At 48.2% G+C, this 22165-nt stretch overlaps 1 protein-coding gene across 3 annotated transcripts in view; it reads left to right on the forward strand.

Annotated features, from left to right (window-relative positions):
* LOC142771397 (uncharacterized) overlaps positions 1-22165 on the forward strand; it is a 78886-nt gene that overhangs the window by 46577 nt on the left and 10144 nt on the right. For 2 of the 3 annotated variants that reach the window (XM_075872878.1, XM_075872876.1), the window contains exon 4: positions 13174-13257. The exons of the other annotated variant lie outside the window; for it this stretch is intronic. In XM_075872878.1, coding sequence (XP_075728993.1) covers positions 13174-13257 — 84 coding nt within the window. The remainder of the gene's footprint in view (positions 1-13173; positions 13258-22165) is intronic. 3 annotated transcript variants of the gene reach the window in all.

Here is a 22165-nt window from a genome sequence, read left to right on the forward strand (position 1 = left end):
CTGCCGATCCTATAAGCCTACACCTTGCCCCGCCACATTTGGTGGAAGTGCTGGGTAAAGCGCACACCGGAGGAGAACCTATGCTGGCGAGTTCTTGGCGGACGATGGCTTGAAGCATGTTAGCAGTGAGTGGGGTCGTGTCACTTGCAGCGGTGTGAGCCGGAGCATAGACAATGGCTTCAAGTTCGCGCCGTACAATTCTGGTCACCTGATTCGATGAATCTAGAGGCGCGGCTGTGTTCTTCCACGGTCTTCGCAAGACGACGTTGCAGCCGTATACGGAAGGCGGGTAAACACGCTGTTAATCCGCCGGCTCTTCGCTTGCTCAAAGCGCCGACATTCTTTTATAATGGCGTCCACTGTAGAATAATTTTTGCAAATGAGGGGGTTGAATGCGTCATCCGATATCCCCTTAAGAATATGTGCGACCTTTTCAGCCTCCTGCATCTAGGCATTGGCTTTGCGACACAATGATAACACATCTTCTATATAGGAGACGTAAGAATCAGTTGAGGTCTGCGCTCGAGACGCGAGCATTTTGTTCGTGGCAATTTTTCTTCCAATCGACTTTCCAAACAGGTCCAACATTTTCTCCCTGCACACTGCCTAACTCCCAAGTTCTGTTTCATGGTTCTCATACCACTATTTGGTGGTTGCCCTAAAATAGAATAACAGGTTTGCCAGCATAAGAGTCGGGCCCCATCGGTATCGAGAACTCACACGTTCGTACTCTGCCAGCCAATCTTCATCGTCAACTTCATCTGGATCGCCGGAACCGCTAAACGTGCCAGGTTGCTGCGGGGGTTCGAGCACGAAGGTTGTGGTCGCAGAAGGACATGTAGTTACCCCATCATCTCCGGCCGCAGGAACACCAGGAGCAGATGCAGACGCCGTACTTTCGTCATCGTTGTGGAATGACCCTTTAAACGACGGCCGCTGGGAAGTTCCGTTGCGAGGCGGTTACCCAGCACGTCCACCAAATGTGACGGGGCGCGGTCTAGGCTTAGAGGATAGCGTTATAGGAAGTGTGCCGCTTCCTGCACACTTCGTGTCACTGATGGGAGGACCCCTGGCGTTCAAGGGAAGTGCATGGCCCGTCTGTCTATTGTCAGTCATCCTACATTAGTTCAGTTTGCCGTCATTGAAATTTGTCCTCAAGACCTAATACTTGGTTTGGACTTCCTGTCACGTCATTCTGCGCTCATTGATTGTGCCACTGGTGCTCTTCAGCTTGAACTGCTGCCGCAGCTTGCCAATTTGTCAGCTGACTATTCTCCCCGTTTATTCTTTCATCACCGCGTTCGCTCGCCTCCGCAAGCTGCTACATATGTCACTTTGTCGTTCTCACGTCATGTGCCCCATGGTGACTACTTCGTAACTCCCATAGTCGACGTACTGATGGCCCGAGACGTCGCCCTTGCTCACACTGTTGTCGCCGTCGCTAATGTCGCGTCGCTGTGGTCGTCGTCGCGTTGAGTAGTGGTTATACCAATACTCAACGTGAATCTCTTGACTCAGGTTATTCCGCAAGACATGTCTTTGGCCACCCTATCCCCACTTGACAGCTGAAACGTTACTGGTTTGGACACCGATACTACATCCCCCTGTCTTGGCCGCAATTACACTCTGCCTGCCGATGACAATAACAAGATGATTGCTCACGACGTCACTCCAGCGCAAGCTGCCAGCCTCCGTAGTCTGCGAACAACATGTATAGACATTTTCGACTTTGATCACCTAGCTCTCAGCCAAACAACTGCAGTGACTCACCGGATCAACACTGGTGATACCAGTCCTATACGGCGGCGTCCATATCACGTATCTCACAAGGAACGCTAAGTAATTCAGAATGAAGTCGACAAAATGATTACTAATGACGTAATAGAACCATCATCCAACCCCTGGGCCTCCCCAGTTGTGCTCATTGAGAAGAAGGATGGCAGCTGTCGCTTTTGCGTGAGCTATCACCATTTAAACAAAGTGACCCACAAAGATGTCTACCCCTTGCCTCGGATTGATGACGCCCGCGATTGCCTCCATGGTGCCCAATACTTTTCGTCTATCGAGCTTGGGTCCGGCTATTGGAAAATTTTCGTCGACCCCATGGATCGTGAAAAAACCGTTTTCGTTACGACCGATGGCCTCTACCAGTTCAAAGTCATGCCGTTTGGTCTATGTAGTGCGCCGGCAACTTTCGAGCGCATGATGGACTCCCTTTTCCGGGGATATAAGTGGTCCGTCTGCTTATGTTACTTGGACGATATCATCGTCTTTTCACCTACTTTTGACAACCATATAACACGTCTGTCAGCCGTTCTGGATGTTTTTCGAAGAGCCGCTCTGCAGGTCCATTCTGCAAAATGCCATTTTGGACGTCGCCAAATCATCATACTCGGCCACCTTGTCAGTGCCGCTGGTGTTCAACCAGAACCCGACAAGGTGCGAGCAGTACAACAATTTCCTGAACCACGCTCAACCAAGGACGTCTGGAGTTTTTTAGCGCTATGTTCCTCAATTGGTCGATTTGTCCGCAACTTCGCCGACATCGCTCGACCACTTACTGATCTCTTAAAGTAGGACGTCCCCTTCGCATGGGGCATAGAGCAAGCGGACACCTTTTCGGCTCTTATCCATCTGCTGACTACGCCACCAATACTAGCCCATTTCGACCCTGAATCACCTACGGAGCTTCAGATCGATGCCAGTGGCCATGGAATTGGAGCTGTCCTTGGCCAACGACATCATGGGAAGGACCGCGTGATCGCTTACGCCAGTCGTCTTCTTTCACCTGCTGAACGGAAGTTCTCCATCACTGAGCGCGAAGGCCTAGCATTAGTGTGGGCCGTGGCAAAATTCAGGCCTTACCTGTATGGCCGAACATTTTTCATTGTTACGGACCATCACGCTATTTGCTGGCTGTAATCGCTAAAGGACCCATCTTGACGTCTCGGTCGCTGAGCACTCCGTCTGCAAGAATATTCGTTCGTGGACTACTACGATTCGGGACGCCTGCACACAGACGCGGACTGTTTGTCACGTTATTCGGTTGAAACGCCCGACTTGACAGACCTTGATTCAGACCCCTGCGTTCTCTCCATCCACGCTTTGTGTGATATCTCCACCGAACAACGACTTGACCCGCCGTTACTCTCCATCATCGAGCGTCTGACCTCTGCTCCAACAGACCCTTCCGTTCGCCTGTTCAACTGCACGACAACATTCTGTACCGTCGCAGCTTCAACGCTGATGACCCGGAGTTACTACTCGTGCTTCCCCATCACCTGCGTACCAGCGTTCTCGAACAACTACATGTCGAACCTACAGCCAGTCACCTAGGCGTGTCTCGTAATTTTCTGCCCCGGACTGTATCGTTCTATGGTTCGCTACGTCACTGCTTGCCACCACTGCCAACGTCACAAGCGCCCCTCTGTGCTACCGTCTGGCCTCCTACAGCCCATTGTGATACCGACGAAACCTTTCTTCCGTGTTGGTCTTGACCTTTTGGGCCCGTTTCCTACATCCACATTCGGAAATAAATTGGTTGCAGTCGCCACAGACTACGCCACACGCTTTGCTATCACTAAAGCACTGCCGAAAAGCTGTTCCACTGACGTCGCTGATTTTCTCTTGTATGAATCATTCTTCATCACTGCACTCCGCGGCAGCTGCTTACTGATCGAGGAAGGTACTTCCTTTCACGTGTTGTGGATGACATTCTCCACGCCTGCTCCACTGAGCACAAGCTTACCACCGCTTATCATCCAGAGACAAATGGATTGACCGAGTGTCTGAACCGAACGCGGACGCAGAAGCTGTCAATGTACGTTTCGCCAGATCACCGTGACTGAGACAAAGCTCTTTCCTTTGTCACGTTCGCGTACCATTCTTCACGGCACGACACAGCTAGTTATTTGCCGTTTTATTTGCTATTTGTCCGACATCCAGCATTACCATTTGACACGCTCATTCCTTCGGCTGCCCCCTTGTCCACTGAGTACGCCAGCGATGTCGTTTATCGAGCCCCATGCAGCTCGTCAGCTTGCCCGTGATCGGCTGCACTTGCCGCAAGCGCACCAAAAAGACCGCTATGACAGTTGCCATCAAAGCCTGCACTTCTCTCTGGGGTCTCAGGTACTTCTCTGGACGCCAAACCGCCAAGTCGGCCTATCAGAGAAGCTACTATCACACTACCATGGCCCCTACAAAATGTTACGACAACGCAGTGACGTGTGCTACGAGATCGCACCCATAAACAATGCCTCTTCGACCCCCTCACTCCAGACGGACGTTGTACACGTTTCCAGACTCAAACCGTATCAACCCGCTCGTTTGTCGCCGCCGTACAAAGCGCTGTGACGGCGCTTCCGCTGCAGGAAAAAGATGTTAAGGAGCATCATCGACAAGAGCAAGCGTGGCACTTCGCGATGATGAAGAAAACGCCTGTGCGTCAGGTGCTTGTGCGAGAGGCAACTCAGTCAGCTTATTCGGCTGCCGATTCTCGGTGGACGCTATCCTATAAGCCTAGACCTCGCCCCGTCAAAATATTATCCAACCAAACCAGCGTAAATTTATTTCACATGTAAATGGAAAAAATGATAAATTTCTTGGCAGTTTAGATTTCATAAGCTAGGCTGGAGCTCTTAGGCTAGCTAAAGATGGTGCTCAAGCAGTCACGACCGACAAAATTCCATTGCACAAAGATGACTGATTTCTGCTGCTGAACTAACTTTAGTATCGTCATGAGAACACTCACGGAAATGTTTCAAATTCTGATTACGTCAAGTCTAAAAGTCTGATATGTAAATGAATTTGGCTTCGAGCATGAATAGCACCATTTATTTGATATAAAAGCTAACTGCTCGCATGAATGCATGGCGCCGTTTTTGAGCGTATCATGGTGTGATGAATCTGTTGTTCTCGTTCATAAAGCCCCATAAATTACTAGATGAAAACACATACCACAAAAGTGTTGTAGCACCCACCTGACATTAGCATGTCCAGAGGTGGCTTCAGTTCGAGAATCTCACGCAATGTGGTGCAATGTTTGTGCATTTCAGTGCCCACCCAAAAACTTCAACTACGTTAAATTTGAACAATAGCATAGTTTCTTTCATTGAAAGTAATAAATCGTACTTTATTGCATCACATCCACAAACATAACATTTTTTTTGCTAAGCGCACAGTATTACTGGTTTTTTGCTAAGCGCATAGTATTACGACCAAGCTAGTAAATACTCACTGAAGTGGTCGCTTTGTACCTAACTTGAAACCTAGAAACTCCAGACAAAGCTGTGCCAGCCGACCGTTTTAGCTTAGAACGTATTCAGGCGTTCTCGGCAGGAAAACCCTTGAGTTATATACAGGTGTTCAAGTAAACTGATATACAGAAGAGGCAGGAAAATGGCTCATGCGGTAGCAAAACACGGCTCTGGTAAGCATAGTACGTTAGTGATGAGTGTCCGAAGTCATGCACGTTTAAGTACAGTATTGGCTGCGAGCTTCGTGATGTTGAATGTAGTTTGCCTTAAAATGTTCCAAATATATCACTGAAGGTTTTTCCGCCGTTTACCGAGAACTACGAGATTCTATGTTAGGCGGCATATGAAAGGATTGATTACGTACAGTCACGCTTAATATCGTTACGAGGCAGTGGGCAAGGCTCTGCCGTCGTAGACAAATCAATGAAAATGAAGCGCACTCGGCGCGCGAAATGCTAGCAGCCCTGCGGTGTCGCACCTATCTGTGAATATTGGAAATACACTCGTTTTTCTCTTCCGTGTATTTGTTGTCCCCGTGAAATATTGGTGGAAGTGCTGGGGGACGAAGCGTCATACAACGAAGCTTTGCTGTGGTCGTCTAATCAGAGTTTCCGTAATAGAACACGGGACTGATCCCAGGGCCACCTCTCCATCGGTCTCGGCAAGGCCTGCACAATCCTTGGCAATGCCTCCATTGGCCCCACCCCCACCAACGTACGTGCTGACGCATCCGAAGCGTCCAGGAGCATTCTGCAGTACGGACGAAGCTGATGTTCATGACTGGATAGCTGACTACTAACGTACGAATGCGCTCAGCCTGTATGACCCGACTCTCAAGCTGGCCAACGTGCTGTTTTACCTGAAAGGCACAGAAAAAAGTCAGGTACGAGAACCATGAGGAGGAGATCGCCAGTTAAGACGCATTTAAAGAGAAGCTTTGCGACTTATTTAGGAAGCCCATCGGTGAAAAGGCGGCTGCAAAGCAGTTGTCTATACGTGCTCGGACGTCCACAGAGCCGTACATCTCGTATATACTGGGCGGGCTGGCTCATGTCGTAAAATCGACAACGACATGTCGGAGTCTGATAAGGTTAGCCGCGTCTTCAAGGGGATAGCGGACGATGCGTTCAACCTGCTAGTGTGCCGGAACTGCGCGACCGTCGAGGAAATTATTCCGAAATGCCGGCGTTTCTGAATGGCCAAAAGCAGGCGTGTTTCAAGATTGTCACTCAACTGCCGAACACCACTGCGACGTCCTCCTGCGAAGATGGACTGACCTCTCGTCAGCACTCTTCACTGGCGTCTGAAATGACGCGAATAGTTCGGCGGAACATTGAAGCAATTACATATGGTCTTCTCACCAATGGCCCCGTAGATTAGCAAGTACTTCAGGTTTGCTTGGTACAGTCGATATGCGGGAAGAACTCAGCAATTTGGGCTTCGACGTCTCCGCCGTTGTTCAGTCTAGACCAATTGGCTTCCGATCAAGGTCACCGCCTCGCCCCAGGTCACCACCTCAGGAATGGTCATATCCACACTCTCACAATCCGGCCGAATGGCGAACTGCGGATGATCGGCCGATCTGCTTTAACTGCCGCTGCATAGGGCACGTCACATGGTAATGCCACAATCATTGGTCCTCGTCCCGAACTTAGTATAACACTGCTCACCGCGTCGACAGCTAGCACTTTTTTCAGCCTGCTGCGCCAACCTCCGACAACTAACACTGCCTTACACTCTTCGATTCCTACGCCTTCGATGCCCATGATACGCAGCACAGCCGCTCACCATCACTTCGACGTCATCAGTCTCGTTCGCCGCCTGGATGTATCCCGTCTTCTTCGTCTCATCTAAGATGACGCCCGACCTCCCCGCTCATTTCTCATCAGGGAAACTAAGCGGTTCAGCTCTTAGTGGTGAAGCTGCATCCTCGATACCAACCTCAAATTCTCTCCTTGTACTGCTGACACGACGATATTTGGTCGACATCGACGTTGACGGCCTGACTGTTTCTGCACCTATTGACACCGGGGCACATATTTCAGTGAGGAGTGCCCGACTCCGTCACCGCCTGAAGAAAGTTTTCACACCGGCTTTTCCTGGCATATTCGTGTCACTGACGAAATAAGTCTTGCCTTCACAGGAATGTGCACAGCACGCATAACAATCGCCAATTACCCCTCGTCTGTTCTCTTTGCAGTTATTGAGCAGTGCCCCAATGACCTGATTCTTGGATTAGTTTTCTTGTCCACTCATGCTGCTTTCTTCGACTGTACAACCGGCGTTGTCTAACTTGCACTGTCTGGACTTGGGGCTGTGCCGTCCTCACCGTCACACTGCTTGTGCGCTGTTGATTGTGTTCGGCTGTCACCGCAAGCCACCACATTTGTGGTCTTAACGATATAACCAGCTCTTCCTGACGCTGACTACTTAGTGTCTCCATTATTGGATGTGCTCTTGGCCCGAAGTGTTGCTGTGCCGCATACAATCGTGAAAATCGTGGACAACTACGCTCAGCTTCCACTCCTCAACTTTAGTAGTTCGACTCAAGTTCTCCCGAAAGGCATTTCGTTAGGCCATGTTTTTCCACTTGATGCTTGTAACATCGTAGCATTAGACACTGACGACTGTTCATTCCTTATTGCATCCAGCTCAGCAAACGCACCTACCGACCAAATCACGGTGATGATTCCCCCTGATCTTCTGCCCTGTCAGGCTGCGCAACTGCACCACGTTCTGACCACCTACCAAGATATTTTCGACATCGATGACCACTCTTTGGGTCAAACGTGCGCCGTGCGTCATCAAATATGTACCGGCGAAGCTAGTTCGGTTAGACGGCGACCATATCGTGTTCCCCAGTCTCAACGCCAGGTCATACAACGAGAAGTCGAGAAGATTCTCTCCAAAAAAGTCAGAGACCTCTTCAATTCTATGGGCATTACCTATTTTTTGTCAAAAAAAGAATTACAGTTGGTGATTCTGCGTTGACTACCATGCTCGAACACAGTAATCTCCAAAGACGTATATCTGCTGCCACGAATCGACGACGCCCTTGACTGCATTCATGGCGCGTGATACTTTTTATTTATAGTTCGGCGTCCGGGCTATTTGCAAATTTATGTCGATGACTGAGACCGAGAAAAAACTGCCTTCGTCACACCGGACGGTCTTTATCAGTTCAAGGTTATGCCGTTTTGGCTGTGCAACGCCCCTGCAACGTTCGAACGCATGATGGACTCTCGCCTCCGTTATAATAAATGTTCCATCTGCCTTTGCTACCTCGACAATGTGATTGTTTTTCCCCAACATTTTTAAGCCACTTAACTTGTTTGTCGACCATTCTAGCAGTTTTTTATCAAGTGGGACTCCAGTTGAACTCTAAAAAGTGAAAGGTTGGTCGTTGAGAAATCACGGTCTTTGGTCATTGTGCAAGCGCTGCAGGCGTCCAACCGAACCCTGACATTTTAGCGCTGTCAAGAACTTTCCACTGCCTTCTACTACTAAAATGTTTGTTGTTTTGTAGGCTTATGCTCGTACTTACATCGTTTTATACGCAATTTCGCTACAATTGTACAACCACTTACTGATATTCTCAAAAAGAACGTGCCCTTGTTGTGGGGCCATGACCAAGCAGTTGCATTTTCCACGCTGATTGACCTGCTCGCTACACCACAAATTTAGGCCCATTTCGACCCGTCCGCGAGGACTGAAGTTCGCACAAACGCCGGTGCTCATTGCATCGGCGCCGTCCTCGCTCAACACCAGGGGCGCCAAACGCGTGGTATTGCGTATGCCAGCTGCCTTCTCTCCACATCTCAGTGAAACTATTCGGTAACAGAGCACGAGGATCTTGCGTTGGTCTAGGCTGTAGCGAAAATTCAACCCTACTTGTAAGGCCGGGAGTTTTCCGTTACTACAGACTACCACACTCTGTGATAGTTGTCGTCGCTTAAGGACCCAACTGGTAGCCAAGATCGCTGGGCTCTACGTCTCCAGGAAAACACCTATGACGTAATTTAAAAATCTGGCAAGTTGCACCACAACGCTGATTGTCTTTCGCGTTATCCGGTGGACGCTGCTAGCCTCGCTATCCATGAGAGCGATTATTGTGTGCTCGCCATGTCTGATTTGCGCGACATCGGCACAGAGCAGCGCCGAGACGCAACACTCAAGACAGTCATTGAGCGAGTATTTTCAGGACATTTCAAACCTTCGCTCCGTCAATATGTCCTCAACAACGAAATTCTGTATCGCCGCAACATGAAGCCTGATGGCCCTGAAATTTTATTAGTTATTTCCCGAAACCCGTGTGCCTTCGTTATTCAACATCTGCATGACGCTCCCACGGCAGCACGCCTAGGTTTTTCCCGCACCTATCACTAAGTGCGGCAACGGTGATTTTGGCCAGGCCTGTATAATTTTGTGCGCCGCTATGTGAGTGCTTGCGAGTGCTGCTAGCGTCGCAAACGTCCTACTATCCGTACGGCTGGCCTGCTCCAACCTATTGACATTCCCTCGAAACCATTCTTTCGCCTCGGCCTCGACTTGCTCGGACCTTTCCTAACGTCCATGTAAGGCAACAAACTGATCGCTGTCGCAACTAACTATGCAACCAGATACGCTATTACTCGTGCCTTGCCAACTAGCTGCGCTGCAGACGTTGCAGACTTTCTGCTGAGTGACGTCATTCTGCGGCATGGGGCTCTGCACCAGCTACTGACGGATCATGGCTGCTGCTTCCTCGCAAAAGTTATCGACGAAATCCTCCATAGCAACTCTACCGAACATCACCTTACTACTGCCTACCATCCCCAGACTAACGGTCTCACAGAGCACCTCAACCGAACTCTTACAGACATGCCATCCACATACGTCTCTGCTGATAACTGTGACTGAGATGCAACGCCCCCCTACGTTACGTTTCCACACTATTCTTCAAGGCATAACACGACCGTCTATTTTCCGTTCTTTTTCCTGTACGGCAGCAACCCTGCATCGAGATTCGACACACTCCATCCCTCTGATACTACTGAACCAACGGTGTATGCTCAAGACGTTGCTTCTCGAGCCCGCGTCGCTCGCCAAATTCCACACACTATAGGCTCACTGCTTCTCAGGCCTCAAATATAGTTCGCCACAATGACTGGCACCACGACGTTGACTTCCCTGCTGACTCTCTCGTCCTACTTTGGACGCCGCATCGGCGTGAAGGCTTGTGCGAGAAGCTCCTTCCACGATACACCGGGCCCTACAAAGTTCTCCGCAAGGTAACCGACGTCGACTACCTCATCACTTCTGTTCAACCACAGTCATCTTCTGCCACACCACCTACTGATGTTGTGAATGTGTCGCGACTAAAATGCTACTACGCTGCCAGTCCTCATCGACTTAGTGGCACCGTGACGGTGCTTCGTCCGCGGGGGATAATGTTACGAGGCAGTGCTCATGGCTTCGCTGACGTGGAAAAATCGATGAAGAAGTGGACTCGGTGCGCAAGATGCTAGCAGCCCTGAGGTGTCGCACCTACCCGTAAATATTGGAAATATTCTCGTTACCCTCTTCAGTGTGTCTTTAATTCCCGTAACAATATCATTTGCAACACACTAGGTACGGTGAAAGTGATACCAAGTCTGGACAATGACACCAAAAAGAGTATATTGCTGGCAAATTATCACCAACTCACAGAGTTCTATTGACCAACTTTTTATGTAGGGGCCGATGAGCAGTGTTGGCGTCAATAACACACATAGGTTGGAACTCATATTGAGCGCGATGGCGGGTGCTCCAATAAATGGTTCTAAGTCAAGCGTTACAAAGTGTAGGTACCTGTTGCGTAACTACAATAGTTCACATTGGCTGGCCTGCGATAGTTTGAGGCTATATTCTGACAATACGAGGGAACACAAGTTCAAACGCAGAGATTTATAATACTCAGTAAAACAAAATATTTCGGTGCCTTGACATCAGTGTTATAAACTGTGCCTTCGGCGAAGGCCTGTGGAGTCCAACAAAGCCGCCATACGGAAGTAAAACTATCACAGATATATATGTATTATGTATCACGAAGACACCTGACTGCCTATATACAAGGAATACGCGTTTATTCCTTCCACTTGTCGTCAAGGCCAAACGCCAATTAATATTGCAGAAAGGCGAACGAACATTAGGAATTTGGCAAACTAGTTGATGCCAAGCGAACACGTGGCAGTTTTATCCTGTACTATATAGAGCTAATATGAGACAACAGTGGCGTAGGTATCAGGAATTAGTATATAGTTATACCAAAATGTGAAGAGTGAACCACTACGAGCAAGTATAAATCAGCGATAGTTATTATCATTTTACACGAGATAACAGCCAACACACTGTAACCTCTTTTACCGATAGCTCCCGAATATTATCGGAGAACACGTGCTCAGGGCAAACCAACCACGTGTGCGACGCATATCTCCATTTCAATCGAAGATGGACAATCGGCAAATGTTTGCCTGGTTGAGATAGGACTGAGGTAATAAGAAAACTTCAAGCAAAATTGTATGCCGAAACAGGAAGTTTTGAAGCCAGACTGGCTCATTTATTCGGGGTGAAAAGCCGGAGGTGTACGGCGCCTATATGCGCTTGCCGCCTTGCGTGAATGGTTCGCCACTACTCGTCGCAAACCTTGGTAGTAAAGGGAGAGTATAGTCTCAATGAAGTGGTTGATGTTCGCTGCTGTCTGCTGAACGTGCCAGGATTTAAGGAGGAGTCGCCATCGTGTGTTCCTTTTTTTTCGTAAGAAAACACTGCAAGCTGTTTGACCACCACATCCATGCGGACCACGCGGTGATTATGCAGAAAGAAACGAGCACAAGTCCGTTACTTCCAACAAATCCTGGCAAATTCAGCAGACAGCAGGAAACATCAACTGCTGCACTGGGACATTAACCGTCCTTTATACCGCCAGGGTTGCAACAGGTCACGCTGAACCTCTCACGCAAGGCGAGGAAATGTTTATAAGCACCGCACATCTCAGGCTTTCTCACCACTGAGTAAGAAGCCAGTCTGGCATCGAGACGTTGGGTTTCAGCATTCAATTTTTAATTAGAGCTTTCTGATTGGCTCATCTCCTTGTCTGTTCAGTGTTTGTTGACGAAACGACTAAGATTATTTTACGCTGCCACACAGGGGGTGCACATATTCCCTCATGGAGCCACTGAACCGTTTTCAATGTTTTAACTCTGAGACGTTTTTCTGATCAAATTTTATTGATAGGTGTGTGAATTAAAGTCAATAAGACCTACCTAAGAAAAATCTTTATGTCTTGGGTGCAAAGACAGCCGCTGTCTGTGCAGGCTGTCGATTCTTCCACTGAAGTGAAATGTTTCAATTAATCATCAATGCTTTGAACAATCAGCAAGTCAGCAAAGTGTTAACGGCTGAAAACTTGAGCCTCGACCACCCAAAACAGCCAACACCCTTACTGTTCTATAGTTCGCTTTTTTGAAAACTCAGCTTGTCTGGTTGCCCCACTGCAGTGTTCTAATGGCTGAGGTACTCGGCTGCTGATCCGCAGGTCGCGGGGTTTATTCCCGGCTGCGGCGGCTGCATTCCCGATGGATACGCAAATGTTGTAGGCCAATTTTGTCAGATTTCTTAGCACGTTAATGTACCCCAGGCGGTCGCAATATGCGGAGCCCTCCGCTACGGTTTTTTTCATAATCATATGGTGGTTTTGGGATGTTAAACCCCGCATATCAATCAATCAATCAGCTTGTCTGCTTGTACGATATAAAAACCTCCCAGTTTTTTGTTTATAATCGTAACATTAGGCAGTGACGTTATAGTGATCAACTTTCTATTGTCTTTCGAGCACTCTGCTGATCACTTAGACGAAGCTGCAAATGTTATTTGTCTTTTTATTTCCTTTTTTCAGACACCTTTGCAAGAACTGAAACTATGCTCTTCATGGCACTTGACCGTTCCTGCGCCATTTTCAAGGTCCAGTCACTGCGAAATTGTACGTGTTCTCATTCAACTGTTACGCTGGAAAAGAGACTTCACAATTCACTGTAGTCAATTGTAACTTAGGAACAAGTAGAAGCTCCGCCTCCACCCATCACTGCCCATGCAAGCGATAGTTTACATAGGCTTTACATCTAATCATATTTCCAGTCAGTATCACTATCCGCGTGTTTCATAGAGTTTGTGTTCCCATACAGACACTCTTTCGTGTCAAATTTTTTTGACGTATTAAGCACCACAGCAAATCTTATTAGCTTTATATCAATTCGAAGTCTGAAGTGGCTCTATAGATAGGAACGATGAATTATGTGTTTTGATAGGTGCGCACGAAAACTAGTGCACAAGATGTATGTACAAATGGAAGGGACACAAGCTTACACTACTTACTTACCGTGGTGGTTTACAAGAGTTCCGCCGTCTTGTGCGCCAATATAATATTTGTTATAAAACTGCAATTAAATGTTACAAACTATGCCATTGGGATCATTCGTACACAGGGTCTGCCATCGTAGTAAAGCTGTCATGCAGAATTACTGCAGTAAATATCAGTGTTCATAGCATAGTATGATGAGTTTCAATGTTTATATTCACTGTGGTGCCACGCCTTATAGCGTATGTAGCGAAAAACGCTCATTCTCAAATGCCGTGTGATCAGCATCTCGTCTCATGATAATCACTTCTTCAGTGCTGATGCTCTCGTGTTTGAGTGCTAACGACTCTGAACGCCATAATGCGGTTGGATTCTGCCACTTATTTTGGTTCATTTTTTTTGGTAAATTGCTGTTTCGTTCTCTTGCTGTTCATTGCTGTTCATTCTTGCTTCTGTCCATCCATGCATCCGTTCGTCCGTCTGTGTGACCCTCCGCTTACGCGTGTGTTCATCCGTGTATCCATGCGTCCGTTCATTTGTGCATCTGTCCATCTGTCCGTCCTGCCTTTTGTGCGTCCATCCGCTCGTCCATCTGTGCGTCTGTCTATCAGAGCGTACATACCTGCGTTCTTCTATGCGTCCATCCGTCCGTCCACCCGTCCGGCCGTTCATTCCTGCGTCCTTCAATTCGTGCATTCGTCTATGCACAACCCCGTGCGTATGCCCTGCGCGTGTCCACGTGTCCATCCCTGCGTTCGTTCATACGTCCATCAATCAGTTCGTCCATCTGTTCATCTCTTCGTCCGTCCATTCGTACATGCGTTCATGCGTCCATTCGTCTGTCCGCTTTGCCCCACTCGTCATCATTCACCTCGCGGATATGATGTATTTTTTTCGATTTTCGGACTCTTGATGCAATTCTCTAAATCTGTCCAAATGATATGCGCGGTGTCGGAAAATGAGTTTTCGCGGCTGCTTCATCCTGTATTCGCTGCAAATTACACCATCGGCAACATCTGTTGTGAGGAACTAGCATACAGAGGTTCGCTACTGCATGCATGCTCTATGTCAACGCTCACATGATGAAGATGGCGATTTGACTGGCACTAAAAAAAGTCCGAATTATTTAGGGTTACATATATATTAGGCACGCGCAACATAAGTTTATTTTGACATTTTTCGCGTAATTTCAAAAAATTGGTGACTTTTGACGGCGTTTTGTTCACCGTTCGACGAATTTCTTTCGAAAGTTTGTGGCGACCCTATAGGTCATCCCGCCGGGCACTGACTCGGATGAGCGTCGAGAGGCTGCAATAGCGGCGTTGAGTTCGCGCGTAGTAAACGGCAAGTCGAGGTGATCCTATGAACATGAAGCGGAGGCGCAGTTGGAAAGTGGTGCCGGTAGAGAGAATGCGCTTATGATTTACTTGCATTATTATTCGCACACATATACCCGCGACCTTGTTTTAGTGATGTAGCTCGAAAAGAAAATAACTGTTGAGTTGTTGTCTGAAGGCTCCGTACAACCTGCCATATACGCGATAACGGCTCCCTGGGACGCCGAGAATTACAATATGTCCTTTACCGTCATCTGTCTTTTTTGTCAAGATGTGAAATTACATACCGCAAGGCTCGGTGAGGTGCAGTCAAGTGTGATGGTGATCTCGTCCTCCAGTGCTTTTTTTCTGCACAGCCATGACACCGACATGTTATTATTCTATGTTATTCAACGATTTCGGTTCTGGTATACTGGCATGAGTATTTGCACCTAAGCTTACGCGTCGACCCTCTCTCTTTTCCGGAAACAGAATCGATGTTGCCACAATGGCAGTCCAGTGAGGCTTGGAATTTTAGGCAGTCCACATTTAGCACAGGAAGGGGAGGGGAATCATCGTATCGTTTGAGTTGTCTGTATGTCTAGAGATGGTCGCTTCCGACTGTTTTTACGTCTGCACACCAAGGGGTGGTTCGTAAAAGAGAACTAGATACAAGCAGACGTTCAGGCAGCTGCTGCACAATGTGCCACAAAAGAAGATCGGTGAGCCATGTTTGAAGGACATACGGCCCTGATTTATTGCCACTTCAGCAATGTACCTGCCAAGGCCATTCATTAAGGCAGAGCCCCACATAGCAAGGTGCGCGTTAAAGTCCCGAACCAATAGGTGCAGCCCAGGGCCAGCTTAAATCTCAGATAAAAGGTAAAGCTGTTCACGTGGTTTCTGGAGGGAATGTATCCACGATTACAGATACGCGAAACCCCTATGCGTTAGAGTCAGACATTTATTCATTTATTACGTGAGGAGCAACGGCTTCTCTCACGTAAGATGTCACGACCTATAGAGAATAACAAATTACTCGCAAGTCGGTCGTCTTTATACCTCAGTGTGAAATGTTCGGATAATCTAAAAGATGACTGCTTAGTCGGGTCGCATGTCACAACCACCGGGAATTGGTATTTCAATATTCAATGGTGAAAGTCTGACAACTGGCTTCACAAATCTATCGCATTCCAGCGCAGTATAAACGAGAGCATCCCTAACTTGCACCCAGGTGCCTTTGGTGGTATACCTTCGCTCCCAGAAAGGTCATAATTTGTTTGCAAGTGTCAAGGCACGCCTCGCTAGCATGAAATGCAGTAGCTCTGGGAGTTCAAAATGCAAAAAAGCGCCTGTTTATGCAGCGCCCACTTATAAAATGTCATCTAGGTATTAGTGTGATGTCATGTGATGCGACAACCACCAGCGCAAGAGGAGCGGATCGCTGAGCACTGCCTTTGAAATTCACTGCGGTATCGCGGAAATTGTGCCGGTGTGGTCTTTTGCGATGGCACAGATTTCTGTCCGCAACAAAAAACGCATAGCTCCTCCGCTTTATAATATGATTAAAATCAGCAGAAAATTGTACAAGCTTAGTGAAGTGTACAAGTAAGTATATTTATTGAGTTTATTCAAGTGCGACTCCAGCTGTTTCACTCTAATGCAGCGATTTGCGTGCAGTATGCCTGTATTGGGAGGCGCGAATCTATTGCCATACTCTTTCGCAGGCCGCATGTCAATAATAGGAGATACTTATTATGACTCCCGCGTGAATGCACGAACCACGCGTGTTTAGTACAACTGCAACGGCCTACTATCGTGATGCGTGAACGGCACGGAAAGAATTACCTTCAACTCGGTCAAACTGCGACATGCTTTGTCTGTCACTAGGCGAATGTACACGTCCTTTCGGCCGGCATCACCATAGCATTTTAAAATCTTGGTCTAGCTGGCACTTTTGCAGCTCGTGTGTGTTCAGGGTGCCCGGCAGGACTTACTATTGATACTAATGCGGTGAATGAGCGTAAGTTGGAACCAAATTGTAGCACTACCTTGGCACTGGATTACAGAACTATTTCTGCCTTGTCACAGCAAAGGCACGCCGCAGTTCAACTGAGTTGAAAGCAGTGTTTTCCGCTGTTCGTGTTTCTTTCAAACGCAATAGCAAGTACCCGATAAAGCTGCTTCTATAGACTGCAATGCGCGAGCTGCACACATTCAGGACTGTGAAGGAAGGTATTCTTGACGTTTCACAGGACATCAGCATAAAACATTTAGCGCTGGAGCAGCAGGAAACATGCTTACAGCCGGACTGGAGTTGTGAAGTTTTGCGTTTGATTTGCAGAGCGTCTGCTCGCTTGGCTGTTAACGAGTGTTGCTTCACTGCGCTTGCAACAGACAGTGCCACGTGCTTTTCAATATGGCAGCAAGCACTGAGCCCGCTGTGTTCTGGGGTATAGCAGAGGAACGTGTTTGCTCTTCGAATAGTTTAGACATATACTGTTAAGGAAGCTCTGACAAGAGTGGTTCCACCACGTTGATGATCTGTACTGGTGACACCACACCCGGTGTCTGTAGTTGGCATGAAATTTCACGATTAGACTTCAGGAAGATATTCATTGTAGTCAGGGTCTTTTCAATGGCTTGCCTATTGTAATGAACCACCTTTGCAGTTGCAGTACCTGATGTTGTGTATGCTATTAACACTAGATCGTAGCGAAGGGCACTCAACATCAGACGCAATGGCTTGCATTAACTGGTGTGATGTACTCGAGATGGGCATCGCGACCTTTTTTCTCGCAAGCATGTGTCAATCTTGGGCTGTAGACAATCTAACAGTATTATGAACACTGAGGTTTTGTTCGTACGTGCGTTTGGATCGACGTCTATTACAGCGGATTGACGAGTACAGCTTTCCTATGTGTCGAGTTGTCTGTTACAATTTTTCGTTGCAAACGTATTTCCTCTTTTAGCTTTGGGCAGTCCTTCTATGTCGCTTCATGTGCAACATAGCATACTGGGCATTTCAAGAAGCAGCAGTATCGTAGTTGTCTATTTTAGGAGGTTCTCCGCACCTCGGACAAGTAATCTTACTTTTGCAAACCACGCTTATGTATCGCAGCTTACAGAATATGTGACTTCGCAAAGGCTATCACACGAAAGGATTGATTGATATGTGGGGTTTAACGTTCAAAATCACCATATGATTATCAGAGACGCCGTAGTGGAGGGCTCCGGAAATTTAGATTACCTGGTGTTCTTTAACGTGCACACAAATCTGAGCACACGGGCCTACAACATTTCCGCCTCCATCGGAAATGCAGCCGCCGCAGCTTGGATTCGAACCCGCGACCTGCGGGTCAGCAGCCGAGTACCTTAGCCACTAGACCACCGCGGCGGGGCAGGACACGAAAGGGCATACACAATGTCTGACACATCTGACCTTGACATGCCAGAGCAGTCATTATGCCTTTCCCGTGGGCAAGAATTGACTGCATTGAGGTGCTTCCCATTCGCGTGATGGCTCTTAGTCTCTAAAGAATAATCTTGTATGTCACGTCTACAGAAAATATGTTTTTCCTCTAATCGATAAGAAGTTCATTCACTTGCGCAGGTGCAACTCACTCAAGATATTCAGTTATTTACAGTCTGATAAGTCAGTAAAGTTGTGTTCTGACGATGTAAGCACAGATGCGGTTGTGCAATTCCTCCCGTAACCATGCACCGGTTGTGAGTTCCTAGAGCAGGACTTCCCTGGAAGTTTTCGCTTAAGCCAGCGGTATGTGAGCGCCGTAAAGTCAGCTTCCGATTTGAGTTTTTTTTTTTCGTAGATGAGCTGTCAGTATAGCTTCAATAAACGAACACTGCGCCAGAGTCACTAATCTTCGGTTCATCAGTCAACACAGGCTTAAGTACCGCCATCACGTCAGGTGGTGGTCCCCCACACCGAAGAATGACGTCCTCCGGGCCACTTCAGCAGTGAGCTGCAAGAATTGTCACACTTAAGAAAAATGAAGATCAGTCCAAAGCACAAAGATGGACTGGACGGGATGATCGGTGCAACAAAGGAGAGGAGTCTGAGTGAGTGATTCTTGAACGAAGGAAAAAAAGTCACCTAATTTTTGTATGCCTTGTTGGTGACACGGCGCAGTACCTTGTAGGGGATTGAGTAAGGAGATAAAAAGAATATTAGAAGGAAAAGGTATAAAAAAGGGAGCACTAGAAACAAACGAGTGAATAAGGAAGAAAGGGGCTTCGATAGGCGAGAGCTACACGGCATCACGAGATCGTGGATGAGATCATGGGGGTGGCGCAACTGTTCAGCATGAAATCCAGTGAGGGAGTATCCAAAGAAGAGGACTTTGGCGTGCAGTGGGCGTAGTTAGACTTAGCGTGGGGACTATAGAAACGAGAGGTGAAAATGCAGAGAGCGCTGGCACGAAGCGGTAGGCCTGATGTGAAAGCTGCATGAGCGTACACCACAACTGTTCTCGTTAATCTGGTGAGCTGCAATTAAGAGTGTGTGAGACGGCTAGATCTGACATAACCTTGATGACGTACAATGCTGGCAAGATGGTATGAACTCGCTCGAATATTGACACTGAGAGTTCTTTAATCTCGGTGTGAAGTCGCGTGTTTATAAGCTGCAAGTTCTTCGTACTGTCAGTTGTGTAGCATAAAAATCAGGCACCCAAGTCTCAGACCATCACTCATTCAGTCGAGACCCACGGGGAAAGAAGCCAGGATGGCGTTATTTTGTGGCAAGTATGTTGGCACATTACTGTAAACGGAATGACGGCCATGTGAGGGTAGAATGGATTTCCTAAAAAACAGGAGCCCGTGCGCCTTCCAGTTGTGAAGTGGTAGCATGGTGGCTGATAGGTCTTCCCCTTGAATCACAGGGGAGGCACGAACGCCACCTACTGGTGGTCAATTGAACACCTAAATTGGTGGTTGAGTTCATGACACCAACCCGAAGCAAGCCTGACTGAACGGCATCCTTTCGGTGAAAAGATGCCGACCGTCGATGACCCACGGAGGCAAGAGAATTTTTCTTCAATGTTCAATTTACGCTCGTAGTCCCAAGGTCATGAGCATGACAAGGGACAATGGCCGTACTCTAGGCAGGCTGTTCTTTAACTGACTTTGTGTTTGTCAGTCATCGCAGGCGTCTGTGAACTCCCGGGAGTTTCACGGTCTTGACATCGGCGCTGATGATCTGATTGTGACCGTGAACGCCCATGAAGCTCGCGAGGCCCCGATAGAGAGGCAGAGTTCGTCCCTGACCACAGACCACTTTCGAAATGGTGCCGCAGCATCGCATTGGTATGAGACCCCCGGCAGGAGCACAGGGCAGACTGAAGCTGGAAGCTAATAACTGTTCAGATGCGAAGCAGCTTTTTGACTAGCCTGCGCAATGCTGTCCCGTTGTTTACACCGCTTCTTTTTTGCTGCAGGTGTTGGTGCGGTGCTAAGTAGCTCACGCCCTCCTAGCAGTGTGCGGGGAGGTAAGTCTCTATCCCGCGTCTGCCACACGCTCGCGGCGTGTTAGCTCTTTCTCACCTCACCCTCTCCACCGCTCGCAACACTCGAGCCCTCACCTCACGTGAGCATCATCTCACCTGCGCCACCTCTCTCCGTCTGTCGGCGAGAAGAAGCCATGAGACGGTGCGTACACGCGCTGGGCACGCCTATAGAATCTCGCGGCGCCGACAATGTGGACAGCGCTACTGCTTACTGTGCGGTCACGCCGACGACTGGACGCCGGCATGCTTCCTGCTGGTGTTTGCGAACCTTTCTCGGCTGTCGCCGGCGTTGCGAGGGTTAGCGATGCCGATCACGTTCACGAATGACGACGTAAACATTGGGAAGGTGTGAGTCAGAGAAGCCGAACACAAGCATCCGCAGTTTGAGACCAACGATTTCGACAAGGTGTGAGCCAACAACAACGATTAAGGTCGACCATATAGACTGCGCGGCGTTACAAAGACAAGACGCGAGCCAAGAAAACCGGGCGCAAGGGTCGTCAACACGTCGCGCTTTCCGTGTCTTTGCCTTTCAAACTAACGCTTACTCGAGTAAACGCTACACTAAGTTTCGCTTCAAACCATTCTTTGAGCAGACGCGTCGAAGTTCGTTTCAACCGGGTCAACGCCGTGCGCGGCGCTGCTGCTCCGAACGGGTTGCTTTGGGGGACATGGTTCTGAGTTTTTTTGGTCAGACTCCCTTCCTCGTATCTGCCTCCACGTAGACCAGCCTGTCGGCACCGATGATGGAGTTTAGGAAGGGTTCGAGCACGAGGCTGCAGTTGAGCGCTGCAGTTTAGCACTTGAGCTTACATACTGATTTTCGGTACCCGACGCATACCAGCACCATTGACCACTAGCAATGACGGATCTCGTAAAGGGGGCCACTTAGACAAGGCATCCACAGAAAATGGTAACGACTGTGCAGCTGTGCTTTGTAAAGACACTAAAAAGATCTTGATGATACGCCCCGTGTAGGGCACAGAAGGAGGCTGTAAGATGGGCTTCGTGGCTCATATTTTGAATTCTGTGTTAGGACTCGCTCCCGAACTTCTCTCCTAGAGTTTTTACGGCACTCATTGACGGAGTGTGCGAGTGAACCACTCGCTGAAACGGAGACAACATTCCGTCAACGGAACTTGGTTACGCCAGCTCCAATATCATCTACCCCTTTATCGCAAAAACCAGTGGCACTGGCCCAGCGCCTTACCTGATTACTGGACCAGTGTCCAGTGTGGTTCTGATAGTGGGACAGTGCCACGCTGCACAAGGCACGCTGGCGCTGCACGCCGGGGCACCAATTATCGGCTGAAATCTTGCTTTTAAACTGTGTTTAAAATTTGTGGTCATGCGCACATCGTAATTAAGGCTGCAACACGCACGCAGTGAAAAAAAAAGAAAAAAAATGAAAAAAAACTGACTGAGCCGGTATCAAACCCATTACCTTAACGCATCACCTATTCTAAGCCAGACACGCTGCCCACTACTGCACACCTAAAACAGGGGAATAAGTTTATTTTTCTTCTACTTGAAAGCAATTCAGGTATCCTACACTTTGAATTTGTCATTTACATACGCAATGTTTCGTCTGTGCGTGCTCGCGCCAAGCTTGCGATTGTTACCTAATTTTTTGCGGGTTGCCTTGGATCACATACATCTGGCACGTTTTGCCACAAACCTTGTTAGCGTAGC

The sequence above is a fragment of the Rhipicephalus microplus genome, chromosome 9 (assembly GCF_043290135.1).
Source record: "Rhipicephalus microplus isolate Deutch F79 chromosome 9, USDA_Rmic, whole genome shotgun sequence".
Taxonomy (NCBI): domain Eukaryota; kingdom Metazoa; phylum Arthropoda; class Arachnida; order Ixodida; family Ixodidae; genus Rhipicephalus; species Rhipicephalus microplus.